General features: G+C 42.5%; 2 protein-coding genes across 4 annotated transcripts in view; one reads left to right on the top strand and one right to left on the bottom strand.

Moving 5' to 3' along the window:
- LOC307022902 (class I histocompatibility antigen, F10 alpha chain-like) overlaps window positions 1-14035 on the top strand; it is a 455191-nt gene that overhangs the window by 228706 nt on the left and 212450 nt on the right. The gene's annotated exons all lie outside the window — the stretch shown is intronic.
- Window positions 1-14035, bottom strand: part of phf14 (PHD finger protein 14) — an 85978-nt gene that overhangs the window by 59693 nt on the left and 12250 nt on the right. For both annotated transcript variants that reach the window (XM_079655802.1, XM_079655803.1), the window contains exon 5: window positions 1432-1591. In XM_079655802.1, the coding sequence (XP_079511928.1) occupies window positions 1432-1591 (160 nt within the window). The remainder of the gene's footprint in view (window positions 1-1431; window positions 1592-14035) is intronic.

The following is a 14035-nucleotide window of genomic DNA, read 5'->3' as shown; positions in this document are numbered from 1 at the left end:
AGCCCGGAGTACTCTGCAGAGTGCTTCGTGATTTCTTTGTATTTGTATTTTGTATCGTTACTGTATATCATTAAAAGCAGGATTATTGTTTAACTTGTATTCTGGTGTTTCTTAATCCCTCCTTTTTAACGAATTCACCCAGTTTAGCAAACGACACGCGGAGACGAGGTTGGTTTTCAACATCCTCCAAATCTCCAACAGAGGCTAATGTTGGGCTATAAAGGAACTACAGCACGGTCACATGACTTCACCACCGCTAAGCTAAAGGTGGCTAATGTTGGGCTATAAAGGAACTACAGCAAGGTCACATGACTTCACCACCGCTAAGCTAAAGGAGGCTAATGTTGGGCTATAAAGGAACTACAGCAAGGTCACATGACTTCACCACCGCTAAGCTAAAGGTGGCTAATGTTGGGCTATAAAGGAACTACAGCAAGGTCACATGACTTCACCACCGCTAAGCTAAAGGTGGCTAATGTTGGGCTATAAAGGAACTACAGCAAGGTCACATGACTTCACCACCGCTAAGCTAAAGGAGGCTAATGTTGGGCTATAAAGGAACTACAGCACGGTCACATGACTTCAAGTCACCGCCGCTAAGCTAAAGGAGGCTAATTTTGGGCTATAAAGGAGCTACAGCACGGTCACATGACTTCACGTCACCACCGCTAAGCTAAAGGAGGCTAATGTTGAGCTATAAAGGAACTACAGCACGGTCACATGACTTCACGTCACCACCGCTAAGCTAAAGGTGGCTAATGTTGGGCTATAAAGGAACTACAGCACGGTCACATGACTTCACGTCACCACCGCTAAGCTAAAGGAGGCTAATGTTGGGCTATAAAGGAGCTACAGCACGGTCACATGACTTCACGTCACCACCGCTAAGCTAAAGGTGGCTAATGTTGGGCTATAAAGGAGCTACAGCACGGTCACATGACTTCACGTCACCACCGCTAAGCTAAAGGTGGCTAATGTTGGGCTATAAAGGAGCTACAGCACGGTCACATGACTTCACGTCACCACCGCTAAGCTAAAGGAGGCTAATGTTGGGCTATAAAGGAGCTACAGCACGGTCACATGACTTCACGTCACCACCGCTAAGCTAAAGGTGGCTAATGTTGGGCTATAAAGGAACTACAGCACGGTCACATGACTTCACGTCACCACCGCTAAGCTAAAGGCAGCTAATGTTGGGTTATAAAGGAACTACAGCACGGTCACATGACTTCACGTCACCACCGCTAAGCTAAAGGAGGCTAATGTTGGGCTATAAAGGAACTACAGCACGGTCACATGACTTCACGTCACCACCGCTAAGCTAAAGGAGGCTAATGTTGGGCTATAAAGGAACTACAGCACGGTCACATGACTTCACGTCACCACCGCTAAGCTAAAGGAGGCTAATGTTCATGTTGTTTTGGATCTCACCTCCCAGCGTCCGTCTCTTTGAAGATGCCGTCTTGATTCGGGCAGAGTTCACAGCTCGGAGTGACTCCGTTCTTACAGGCGTCGCAGAACCACGGCTCCGTCGAGTTCTCCGACGCTGAGCTCATGATGGAGTCGCTCTCTCCGTCCACACCGTAACATCCTGAAAACACAGAAAGGGATCGTCACATTTAAGTTGTTGGCAATTACCACAGTGAGTATGAAGTTATAAAGATCAGAACTGTCCAAATCTGCAAAAATAAGAATCAAGATAATAAACAAGTGCCTTTGAATGAAATGACGTATGAAACCCATTTCATTTGGTAACCTCCTGAAAACACAGATAGGGATTGTCTTTACTCAATTTAATGTCATCAATGTGTCTCAAGCTGTCAGCAATGACCACGGTGAGTATGATGTTATAAAGATCTGGACTGATATCCAAATCTCCAAAAAGAGGAATTCAGATCATAAGAATAAAAGTGCCGTAGAATGAAATGACGTATGAAACCCATTTAATGTGATTTCTTACATGCAGGAAGAACAATACGTCCTACAGTCATATATTTCTATTCAACTGTTTCCCTATTCTGGAAACATTTGAGGAGCATCTGCAGTCCTGACTGATGTTATTCGTCTCTTGGAAGACGTGAATCCATCCATCATCAGCCCTGGAAGCGGGGAGATAACTGAATGCTATAAGGTTTGTTTGCCCTTCACTGCCAGGAGAAGGAACAACACAAAGCACAGAGACGGTGGAAATAGTCTCCGTTGGACAGATATTTATTTGCGGCTGGACTTCTAGACCTTTGTGGTAAAAACCTAAAGGACAAAAGAGTTATTCTTGGCCAACATTTAAGGACAAAGCTGTAAGAAATCAGCATAGAGAGACAGAAACTTCCCCCTACCGTATATCCTCTCTTTATATAATCAAATTGCCGTAAGCACAACATTTGGTAAATGCTAAATATGTCAAATGTCTATTGTTTATTTCCCCTTGCTTTACAGGCAGGTGACACTCGTGCTTTTAAATGTGGGCTTTTATCTTCCTAGTGTGTTGTATTGTTTGTACGTCATGTAGGAGAGCTCCTCAGTCTGTGGCTTCGGATCTGGTTTCAGTGTCTCGTGTTTTACATGTGCTTCATGTCCCGTCTGTTTCTTATGTATTTATGCTAGGTTTTTATACAGTTGTTGATGTGCAGCACCTTTTTAATGTGCTATAGAAATCAAATGGATTGGATTGGGATTCTGAGTTTCGTTTTTAGGCCGGGACAAGCATGCATGACAGGGATCAAACCCCCAAAGACTGTTGGATGACGGTGCCTCACAGACTAACTGAACTAACCAGCAGCAGTGTTAAAACAGGAGTGTATGAAGACATATAGTAAAGGGCGGTTGTTTATCCATAGGATCATCAAAGTGATAAATGAACATCGATGGCTCACTATTTGGCAGCAGTCTCCTACCATTCATTTTCAAAAGATATTCGACAGCTTTATTTTTCTTATACCACATTCACACCAGAACCGAACTCCGGTTCAAGCTCCGTAGAGCTTTTCAGGTTCAGAACCGGTTCTTCGGTTTAGCTCCGGCTCTTTTCACACTGCCCATGAGTCCGACTGGTGCTGTGTCATTGCGTCATCGTTTGCGTCATGACGTAACCGTTTGCGTGCCTGCTTCATAAAGCCAAACCGCGCGGAAACCCCTCACAGCTGACACAGACAACTGCGGTGTGAACAGGAAAACCCGGTGCTTTTCAAGCTCCAGCTCCAAACCGGCCCTGAAACACCGTTGGTGTGAATGAGGTATTATTTGACTACTTCTACGTACTAGTGCAATAATCAAATCCTAGTAAGCACAACATTTGATAAATAAAACATCGGTTCTATTATCTGAATGAAGTATTGTGGTCTTTGCAGAAATGTCCTGACCTTTAAATGATAAAGAATATCCTGGCCTAAAATCAATATCCTGCGTTTACACAAACTAATGGACCTGCATCTGTGTGTGACTGTATTACAGAGACATTTGGTTTCATCTCGTCTCCATATGGAGCACTTCAACTATATGTGTGTTCAAATAAGAGTTTCCGTGAGTCTGACTTTGACCGGAAATATCTTCAGAAGTTTAAAGCTCTCCGTTCATATCGTCTGGTAAAGACAAATAGCTGAAAGCTCAATACAAAGCGCACAGAAGAGGATTCGGTGCACGTTGATTTTCTTTGGAGATCCGACCAGAAAATACAGATTTTTGGAGTTCTGAGAAAAAAAATGCAGAATTCTCAACGTTCACTTTCTCTGAATTTAGATTTTTCTTTTGTTAATTTTCACTTTTTATTTTAAGTTTTCACTTTTTTCCAAATGTTCACTTTTTCAACAGAATTTTTTTTTTTTTCTGAAATGTGAGTTTTTCTCAGAATTTTTTTTTTTTTCCAAACATTCTGCATTTTTTTTTTTTTTGACTTTTTTAAAACCAGAATCAAATGTTTTCTTTTTTTTCGGGTGTTTCTTAATTCTCACTTTTTCCACATCACTTTGAATTTTTTCTGATTTTGATTTTTCAAGAATTTAATTTGTTTTATGAATATTTACTTTATTTCCCCTGAATTTGTACGTTTTCCCCCGGATTTTGATACGTGTGGAAGTCCGTCAAATGTAATTCTCTGCGGTCATATTGTCTGCTGAAAAATGCATTTGCTGAAAGCACAATTTAAATTGAGACTTCTCAGAATATGTCCCCTTTCGTCCGGTAGATTGAAATCATACCGATCAGGTTGACCGGCACAAAACGCTGCTTAAAACATAATTTAGAATAAAGTATTGTGAAGCTGCAGAGATATCCGGGCCTATAATTCATATTCTACAGAGTGAACAAAACATATTCCTTTGGCACAGATCCTCTTAAATAAAAATCACCATGTTCACTTCAAAATATTTTGCAATCATAATGAGAATTAGGATTCACAAGAGATCATTCCTTCTAATATCGAGAATCATCGCAATTGCAAAGTCAGTCAAAATAATCACAAAAAGTGTGTTTTTAAAATGAAGTGAGTTGGCCATATGGTGAATTAATGTTATATGTAGTGTAATGAGCATTATAATGAAAATACTGATGTAAAAAGATGATATAGTAATCCCATTATCAATCAATAAAACCTCATTTAGTCATTTCTCCACACGGTGCTTTTCTAACTCTCCAGGAACGTGTATAAAAGAGATAGACCTGGCTTTGCGGTCTCAAGCTGTCAATCTTCTGAGGCACAAATTGAACATTAGATAAAAAAATGGAGCCCCAGAGAAGCAAGACGAAGCCAAGCGGGAGAATTTTAATGTTGTCCTCTTAATTTTCTGAGGTTGCCTAAACAATTACTTGGCTGATGTGGTTTCTATGGCAGCTATTACACCAGCGAACGTGCTCCTTGCTACCAATGAGGGCAGCAATCAGTGCTCTGCCTCGCTGGGGAGATAACACTCTAACTCTAATTCAGTCAACCAGCCTTCAGGCTTTTTGAGCTATAGGAGAGACTCACAAATCAAGAAGCGAAATGTTCTGCATGCTGGGGAGGCAGGCGGCCGTGGAAAGCAAACACTGGGGCAGATGGGAGTGTTTACTCAGCTCCACTTTGTTTGGTGGCTCTTCTTCTGCGTTTGCTGCATTGAATCTGTTCTTCTGAGGCTTTTTGCTTTTTCACAAGCCACTGGTTTCTTCTTGGGATCAACTCAAAAAGGCAGAATCCACCAATCAAGGTCCTAATTATTCCACTGGGGCCATTAAGTCGCAGCTGGAAATTGTCGTGACCTTCAAAAAACTGAATTGGAGTCTAACGACCCGAGGTTTGGACATTAAGGCCGCACAATTAACCAAAATGGTGCAAAATCAAAATCCCAGTAAGCACAACCTTTGGTAAACGCAAAAAAATTACTTTTGAGGTTCTGACCTTTAAATGATTAAGAATATCCCGTCCTAAAATCAATATTCTGTGTTTGTACGATGGGTCTTCTCTTATCTCTATTCAATAATTGGAACATTGACAGCTTGATTTTCTAATTCAACTTCTTACAAGCTTGATGCTGGAGAATATGGTGGCACAATTTGTCGTAGTTTTTGTAAAATTGCTGCAGCATAGATTATTGCAATATCAAAAATCACAGTAAGCTCGATATTTGAAAATACAAAATATGCAACAATATCTGAATAAAGTATTGAGCTGCGAAGACGAACAGTATTCTGACGACTTCATGAAAAATCCTTGTTGTTACAGATAGATTTTGAAATTGCAATATCTGTCAATATTATCACCATTAGTTTTTTTCCAGCCCTTTTCAAATGCCCATTCTTCTTGAGATCAACTCAAAGACAGAATCAAGCTTTCATTTTTTCCCCTGTGGCAATTCATTCTCATCTTATTACGATACGATAATACTTTAAGAGTGAGATGAAATCTGAAATGCTCCTTGCATCACAGCAGCTCCATGTGTAACACCAACAGACACATATCAAGACACATGAGAAACAAACATTGAACATAACAGCGAGAGAGAAGCTGCTCAGAGAGCCTTCAGCGTGCATTTGGTCAGAATCAGAATCCGGCTTATCACCAGGCAGGTCGACACGTACGAGGAATTTGACTTTGAGTCATGGTGCAAACATAAAAGTAAAACAAAAATGTAAAACACAGATAGAGAACTATTTTAAGTACACTATAATAACATAACAAATCAAATGAAGCAGTATATATATTTTTCGCTCTAATGTGTTTGAGTGAAACATTGAAATAGAACGGAATAACATATATAAAAATATAAAAATATAAAAATATGTGAAAACCAGATATTGGGATTTAGCTCGTTATGATCTGGGGGCTCTGAACATTTGTTGTGACCTTCAGACTACCCCAAACATCACCACTGCCTCCATTTCCTCCCCGTCGGAGGCAGGAGAGGGGCCAAGGCTCCATTATTGCTCCACTCAACGTTTATTTTCCTACAGTGAAGGTATTACTGCGATACCTCTGGCAACAGTTGTGCGCTTCATCTCCCCTGATTGGGCTTTGAACCGCGCTAACTGGTTTGAGAACGACCACCATGCTGTTTAACCGCCTTACGGCTGAACCGTGGCACAAATCTCCGGTGTTCCCTTTGAACCCAGATACAAAGCTCAGACCGCTAAGCCACGGGTTGCTGGCTAATATGAGCTAAGCTGACAAAAAGTGATGACTACTGGATATCTTCATAATCCCTGGAGGAAAGATTATCCTTGTCAGAAATGACGAGCTTGGCAGGAAATACCAAAAAAAAGAAGATGAGGCAAAGGTAGAGTTGACTGAACCGAGAGAAGTGCTTTTTACTGAATTGAAGTTTAATAGGAAGACGTGTATGCTTGGCTTCCACAAAGGCTGAATGGACTGCGTTTATTTTGTGCTTTTCTAGTATTTCCTACCTCTCAAAGGGCTTTTAAATATGTCAGCATTCACCCGTTCATACAGAGGAAGCATGACCACCTGCTCAAGGAAACATTCACACACTGTTGGCTGGCTATAATAGTGTTGTGCAGAGATTATGTATTTTTTAGGCCGACCCGAAAGTGAGTATGGTTAAAGGGTTCCCTCGAGGAGTGGGATGTTTCCATTGGATTGATAACTAACTAACTATTTATATTCTATTCGATTTATATTTACTTGCACTATTTTATCTGTTTTATTGTGTTGCTCTGTTGGAGGTAGTGTTGCACGGTGTACCGATACTTGAAAGGTGTGGCGATACCCTGCCGTTAAAAACGTTACGATTCCTCCGTTTCATTAGTATCGGTACTTTAAGAATGACGGGGGAAAGTACTCCGGTGAGAAAGCGCCGTTTTAATAAGAGCCGTGTGTGTTCAGCGCTCTGCTTCCAATCCCTTCACTGCAGCCGTGCCTGCAGTCCCTCCCCTCTCAAGCACGCTCTAAGCCCCGCCCCTCTCAAGCACGCTCTAAGTCCCTCCCCTCTCAAGCACGCTCTAAGCCCCGCCCCTCTCAAGCACGCTCTAAGCCCCGCCCCTCTCAAGCACGCTCTAAGTCCCGCCCCTCTCAAGCACGCTCTAAGTCCCTCCCCTCTCAAGCACGCTCTAAGCCCCGCCCCTCTCAAGCACACTCTAAGTGCCTCCCCTCTCTCAAGCACGTTCTAAGTGCCTCCCCTCTCAAGCACGCTCTAAGCCCCGCCCCTCTCAAGCACGCTCTAAGCCCCGCCCCTCTCAAGCACACTAAGTGCCTCCCCTCTCTCAAGCACGTTCTAAGTCCCTCCCCTCTCAAGCACGCTCTAAGCCCCGCCCCTCTCAAGCACGCTCTAAGCCCGGCCCCTCTCAAGCACGCTCTAAGTCCCTCCCCTCTCAAGCACGCTCTAAGTCCCTCCCCTCTCAAGCACGCTCTAAGCCCCTCCCCTCTCAAGCACTTTCTAAGCCCCGCCCCTCTCAAGCACGCTCTAAGCCCCGCCCCTCTCAATCACGCTCTAAGTGCCTCCCCTCTCTCAAGCACGTTCTAAGTACCTCCCCTCTCAAGCACGCTCTAAGCCTCGCCCTTCTCAAGCACGCTCTAAGCCCCGCCCCTCTCAAGCACACTCTAAGTGCCTCCCCTCTCTCAAGCACGTTCTAAGTCCCTCCCCTCTCAAGCATGCTCTAAGCCCCGCCCCTCTCAAGCACGCTCTAAGTCCCTCCCCTCTCAAGCACGCTCTAAGTCCCTCCCCTTTCAAGCACGCTCTAAGTCCCTCCCCTCTCTCGTGCACGCGCTAGCTGCCAGAGCATGTGAGAAAACGAGAAGCATGGCTGCAAGTGGGAGTGCAACTGCCGCTGCGCCTCGGCTTGTTGACAAAAAAGACGTAAGAAGCGAAATGTTGATGTATTTGAGCTATATCTCTGAAAGTGAGGGCAAGCCGTCACGCCTGTCTGTGAGAGATGAATTAATTTGATTTAATACGAATTCTTGTCATTTTTTTATTTATTGTTCTCATTGTTTCAAAGTGTGTGTTATAATTCTGGTGTGAAATAAAGCACATTACCGTAATTTTCGGACTATAAGCCGCGCCTTTTTCCCATTTTTCGACGCTGCGGTTTATATAACGGTGCGGCTAATCTATGGATTTTTAAAGCTAACGGCCGTTGAAAAGTTTGTGTGTCTGAAACGCTATGTGATACAGTACAGTTTACACAGCACAGTACATGTTCTGTAGCTACTATTGCACTGCGGCTTATAGTCCAGTGCGGCTTATATATGTACACATCATTCAACTTAGCTGCTGCGGCTTATATTCAGGCCTTATAGTCCGAAAATTACGGTACTTACATTTAAGACTGTTTCTCTTTTTTTAAGAAAAGTATCGAAAAAGAATCGGAATCGCAATTCTTGACTTGGTGTTGGCATCGAAACCAAAATGTTGGTATTGTGACAACACTAGTTGGAGGAGCCTCAGATTTCCATTGTCATATCTGCACTGTAGCTCTGTACAGGGCAATAAAAGCCTTGAACTACAAACACGTTCAAAAAGCCTTTGAGAAGAGGGAACCAGAAGGGGTCCATTCACTCTTTGTCACGTGAGACAAGTGGTTAAGGATCTTGTACAAGTATACATTGAATATGTATTGTATAATTAAGTTATATTTGGTTACTGTACTCAGGGTCAGATCACTGCCGCAGGTTTATCTGTCCTTTCAGCTGCAATAGACTGAGTCTGCTGACTCTTCATTCAATAACACAACTTCCTCTTACAATTACATTTGTTCATTTCTTACCAAAAGGGGATTCAAATGTGGACAATCAAACAATGCATGACAGGGATCACACCCCCAAAGACTGTTGGATGACGGTGCCTCACAGACTAACTGAGCTAACCAGCAGCAGTGTTAAAACAGGAGCGTATGAAGACATATAGTAAAGGGCGGTTGTTTATCCATAGGATCATCAAAGTGATAAATGAACATCTGACAGAACATCGATGGCTCACTATTTGGCAGCAGTCTCCTACCATTCATTTTCAAAAGATATCTATAAACCGGAGCAATAACAAGGTGTTTCCATTTCCATGCCAGACTAGATACCCCTAACCCTGAGGGACGGTTAGAGCAACGTGTTCGACACGCTCTCCACCACTATCATCATTAAACACTAAGTGATGGAATATCTTTCATCCTCGCCTCCTTTCTGAAGCTGGCAACACAACTCATCATAAGACACATTATGTTGGGTTTTCCACTCATTAGCCAACCATCTGTACGTCTATATTTACAGCAGAGCAGGAGTGGTTGGAGGAGTGCCAGACGGCAGCCGTGTTGTGAATTGATGGATGAAAGAAATCCCCCAGATCCTGATTTTAAATGTAAAGATTTGAGGTTATTCTAAAGTCCTCTGTGATGGCAGACCGAAGCTGAATACGGTATGTTTTAGAAGAGGCCCGAGGGACACAGAAAAGTTAGTAACGTCAGACTTTTCTTACGATTGAACTGAACAGAAAAGGGACCAGTATAAGCACTCAGCACATATTATATTAACAGCTCAATTTGAGTATAAAACTTCGTACAGTAACGAAGTATTTGTACTCCTCTACTCCCCACCTCTGTGCTTGGTGATGATCAAAAGGCAGACCGGTAGGAAAGCAGGACTCCTGAGCTCTCTGTGGAGAATCTTTCTCTGTGGGGAATCTTTCTTTATGGACTCGCTGCTGTTTGATCTCTCACCCCTGGTTCGTGAGCGTTTCATGTCGGCCTCTCCTCGTCTGAGAGGGAGAGACAGAGTCCGGACGGTGACAGAACAAAGAGAAGACGTGAAGAAGAGCAGAGAGACGGATACTGACAGCTCCTCTCTCATCTCCACTCAGAGTTATTCTGTTTCCCCTCGTCTTCACCTCCAACAAGAGGCTGTGTGATCTCTGAAATGAGCTGCCGTGTTATGAGACACCTTTTAGCAGGGTGGGATGTCTCTGGAAATACAGACATCGCTACAGACGTCCCTAGCAATACAGATACGAATGATAAATCCAATATGACCGTCTCTACTTAGACAGTCCCTAGCAATACAGATAGGAATGATAAATCCAATATGACCGTCTCTACTTAGACAGTCCCTAGCAATACAGATACGAATGATAAATCCAATATGACCGTCTCTAGTTAGACAGTCCCTAGCAATACAGATACGAATGATAAATCCAATATGACCGTCTCTAGTTAGACAGTCCCTAGCAATACAGATACGAATGATAAATCCAATATGACCGTCTCTAGTTAGACAGTCCCTAGCAATACAGATAGGAATGATAAATCCAATATGACCGTCTCTAGTTAGACAGTCCCTAGCAATACAGATACTGACGTCTACAGAAATACAATTCTGACTTATCCATCTTGCAAAGAATATAGAGCCGTTACTTTGTGTAGAATCGCCTACAAACGATATTCAGCACCAAAATTCTTCAACAGACGTGTTTATTTTTTTGCATTCACTTAATATTGCACTTTTCTGCAATTTGGATATTCCACTAGTCCACATCACGATAATTCTGCAGCCCCAATTTCCGCTTCTATCCAATAGGATCGCGAGTGTTGCAAAGTGATGTCACTATGTTCCGGAAGTAAATAAAGGAGTCCAATTATCAGTAGTTCATCTATCAGTCTAAAAGCTTTTTTGGTGTTGTTTATTTCTTATTCTCTCTAGGTTTATTGGACTTTTCTACACAGCTATGGTTCAGATAATGGTCCAAAATTACGTGAAATTGCATATTTTAATTGAACGGCACACGACTTTTGTGCTGGACCCCAATCAAATGCACACAAACATTGGAAAAACATTAATATATATATTTAAATAATAAGTAATGATGCATGTTATCATCATGTCTGACTAATAACTGGTCTGTTTTGTCGCTGAATGGCAGTGAAACATGCAGGGGGGGACTGGAGACTTTGTGACTTCATTTCCATGGTAACGCATAATCCAGACATTTCCTCATGTCTGAGCCACACCACATGGACAAGCAAAGGCATATGTTGGCCTGTCTGTATGCAGATAAGACAGGGAAGACAGGTGGAGGAGCGCCAAGGTCTCTTTATTTCCAGTTAATTGTATATTTTAAGGTTGTGATGTATCGTAATGTAAGGAGTGTGAGGAGCAGATTCAGATCTGTACTGTAAATTAAACTACAACTGATAATAAACAAGAGATAGTGACAAAAAAATGATGAGGTATGGAATAAAACCTCCGATAGATATATCAATTTAGACCACAAGTACACAGGAAGTTTATGACTAGAATGTGGTTGGAGAGGTAGAAAGGACCACCTCTCTCCTGCATACAACCGAGTCTAACTTCCGTCTTTCCAGAGATTAGACACGTCCTAATGGAAAAAATATCTCAACCAAACAAACGGGATAATTTTAAATCTGCTCCTAATAACTGTAAATTAAACTACAACTGATAATTAACCCTAAATAAACAAGAGATTGTGACAAAAAAGTACACAGGAACTCAAGCTCATTACTAGAATAAGGTTCCATATTTAACTGAGCCAAAGCCTTCCTGTCCTTTGAGAGGCAGATAGGAGTCTCGCTTCAGTCTTTCCAGAGATTAGACACGTCCTCCAGGAAGAAAATACCAACCAAACAAACTAACGAGATAATTTAAAACCTGCTCCTAATATCTGGTATCTGTCCGTGGAGAGGACGGTGTCCACCCTACAGTCTGCGTGTGTGTGTGTGTGTGTGTGTGTGTGTGTGTGTGTGTGTGTGTGTGTGTGTGTGTGTGTGTGTGTGTGTGTGTGTGTGTGTGTGTGTGTGTGTGTGTGTCTTCAGACGCTATGGAGCATTCATTTTACAGGTGCGACTCTACGTACATGTTGAATAAAATCCAGCTCACAGGTTGACTTTAAAGGTTAACAAATATGCAGTAGTGTTCAGTGTCAAATATTTCTTTGTAATTCACTTATTAGAATCACACACATTCTGTGTTCTGTATTTAATAATTCTGTGATCTTTATTCACTAAACGTTAAAAACCTGAATAGGTCTTAAATCAGTGGGCAGAAGCTCCAAAATGCAGTTGTTGCATGTACACAGACCATTATGTTTATGGGACTTCCCCCTCTTCAGATTGTGTCCCTCAAGCTTTCCTCTTCCCTCTTCATCAATGTGTTCCACGGGAGAGGAGTGGAGGTATGAGGGAAAACTAAATATATGTTAACGACCGATGTGTGATCTGTTGTCAGTGAATAAACGGAGATTAGTTACATGAGAACATGCCAGAGGGGTGTGTGTACATGTTAGAGAGGTGTGTGTGTGTGTGTGTGTGTGTGTGTGTGTGTGTGTGTGTGTGTGTGTTAGACATTCTAACAATCCTTCTCAAAGGTGTTCACTGCTTCAGGGCTAAACCCCGTTACAGCCAATCACAGAGATGTTAGAGTGTCAATGCAAGTTATTTTTACGTTATATGATGTGTGAACATGTGCTAGTTATTTAATTAACACAAGAAAAGTCTGTTAACTGTCAGTATTCAGTCGTTAATACTGTGGGGCAAACTTCTGAAGCAATTGGAAACAGGACTCAGAGACACGAGGACAGCTGGAGCTCTGATGGCAAATACTGACGGTTTATTTGGAGCTTCGGACGGAGAACTCACGAGACATGTGGTGTGTCACGAGATGACAGCGGAAGCCAAACCCATTCTGAAGAACTCTTTCTGCAGCTCGAGGTTTTAACTAGTTCAGAGTGTAATACTCAATGTGAGACTAAAGCATTATGGAGCCTGAATCTAACTAGAGCTCTCGTCCATAGGAAAGAATGAGCTCCAGGGAACCTTCGTCCCTGAACAGTGAACTCCCTCATGGAGGCTTGTGCTCCGTCATAGACTGGCAACAACAATGCGCCCAAGCTGCCCCTCCTAAAGAGAGATAGCAGCGATACCCAAGGCCGTAGACCTGTGCCACGGGAAAGGAGAAAACAAGAGCCGCGTTCACACCGCAGCACTTTTCCCACTTTACTTCCGATATAGTTCCGAAAATGTGCGTTCACACCTGGGAGTCCCAGCAGCTTCTACTGAAGCCTTCCCAACTCCGGGGACTTCGGGTGGCAGTATACGCCGTGAAGTTGTTTGCGGCCTGACAGTAAACCCGAAGAAGAAGAAGAAGAAGAAGAAGAAGAAGAAGAAGAAGAAGAAGAAGAAGAAGAAGAAGAAGAAGAAGAAAAAGAAGAAGAAGAAGAAGAAGAAGAAACGTCAGCGGCTTCATTTGCGTAATCCTCCCCCAGGAACTTATTCCGGTGTGAATGCGATCTGCTCTCAAGTTCATGAGAACTCTTTAGTTCATGAGAACTAAAGAGTTCTGATGAACTAAAGAGTTCTCATGAACTAAAGAGTTCTGATGAACTAAAGAGTTCTCATGAACTAAAGAGTTCTGATGAACTAAAGAGTTCTCATGAACTAAGTTCTGATGAACCTTTGTGGGGAAAGTAGTGCGGTGTGAAAGCGCCTCATGAACTGTGTCGAAGGTTGAATACCTAAGCAAATTATTCCCTAACAAATACTACAGTAATATTACAACATGTTCTAAAAAGGTTACTGTAGGGCGCTTAGTCCTGGTGAAATGAACCCTTAT

Source organism: Notothenia rossii, assembly GCF_949606895.1.
Source record: "Notothenia rossii genome assembly, chromosome: 10".
NCBI lineage: Eukaryota > Metazoa > Chordata > Actinopteri > Perciformes > Nototheniidae > Notothenia > Notothenia rossii.
The sequence above is the reverse complement of the archived record's forward strand: the minus strand, read 5'-3'. Positions and strand labels throughout refer to the sequence as shown.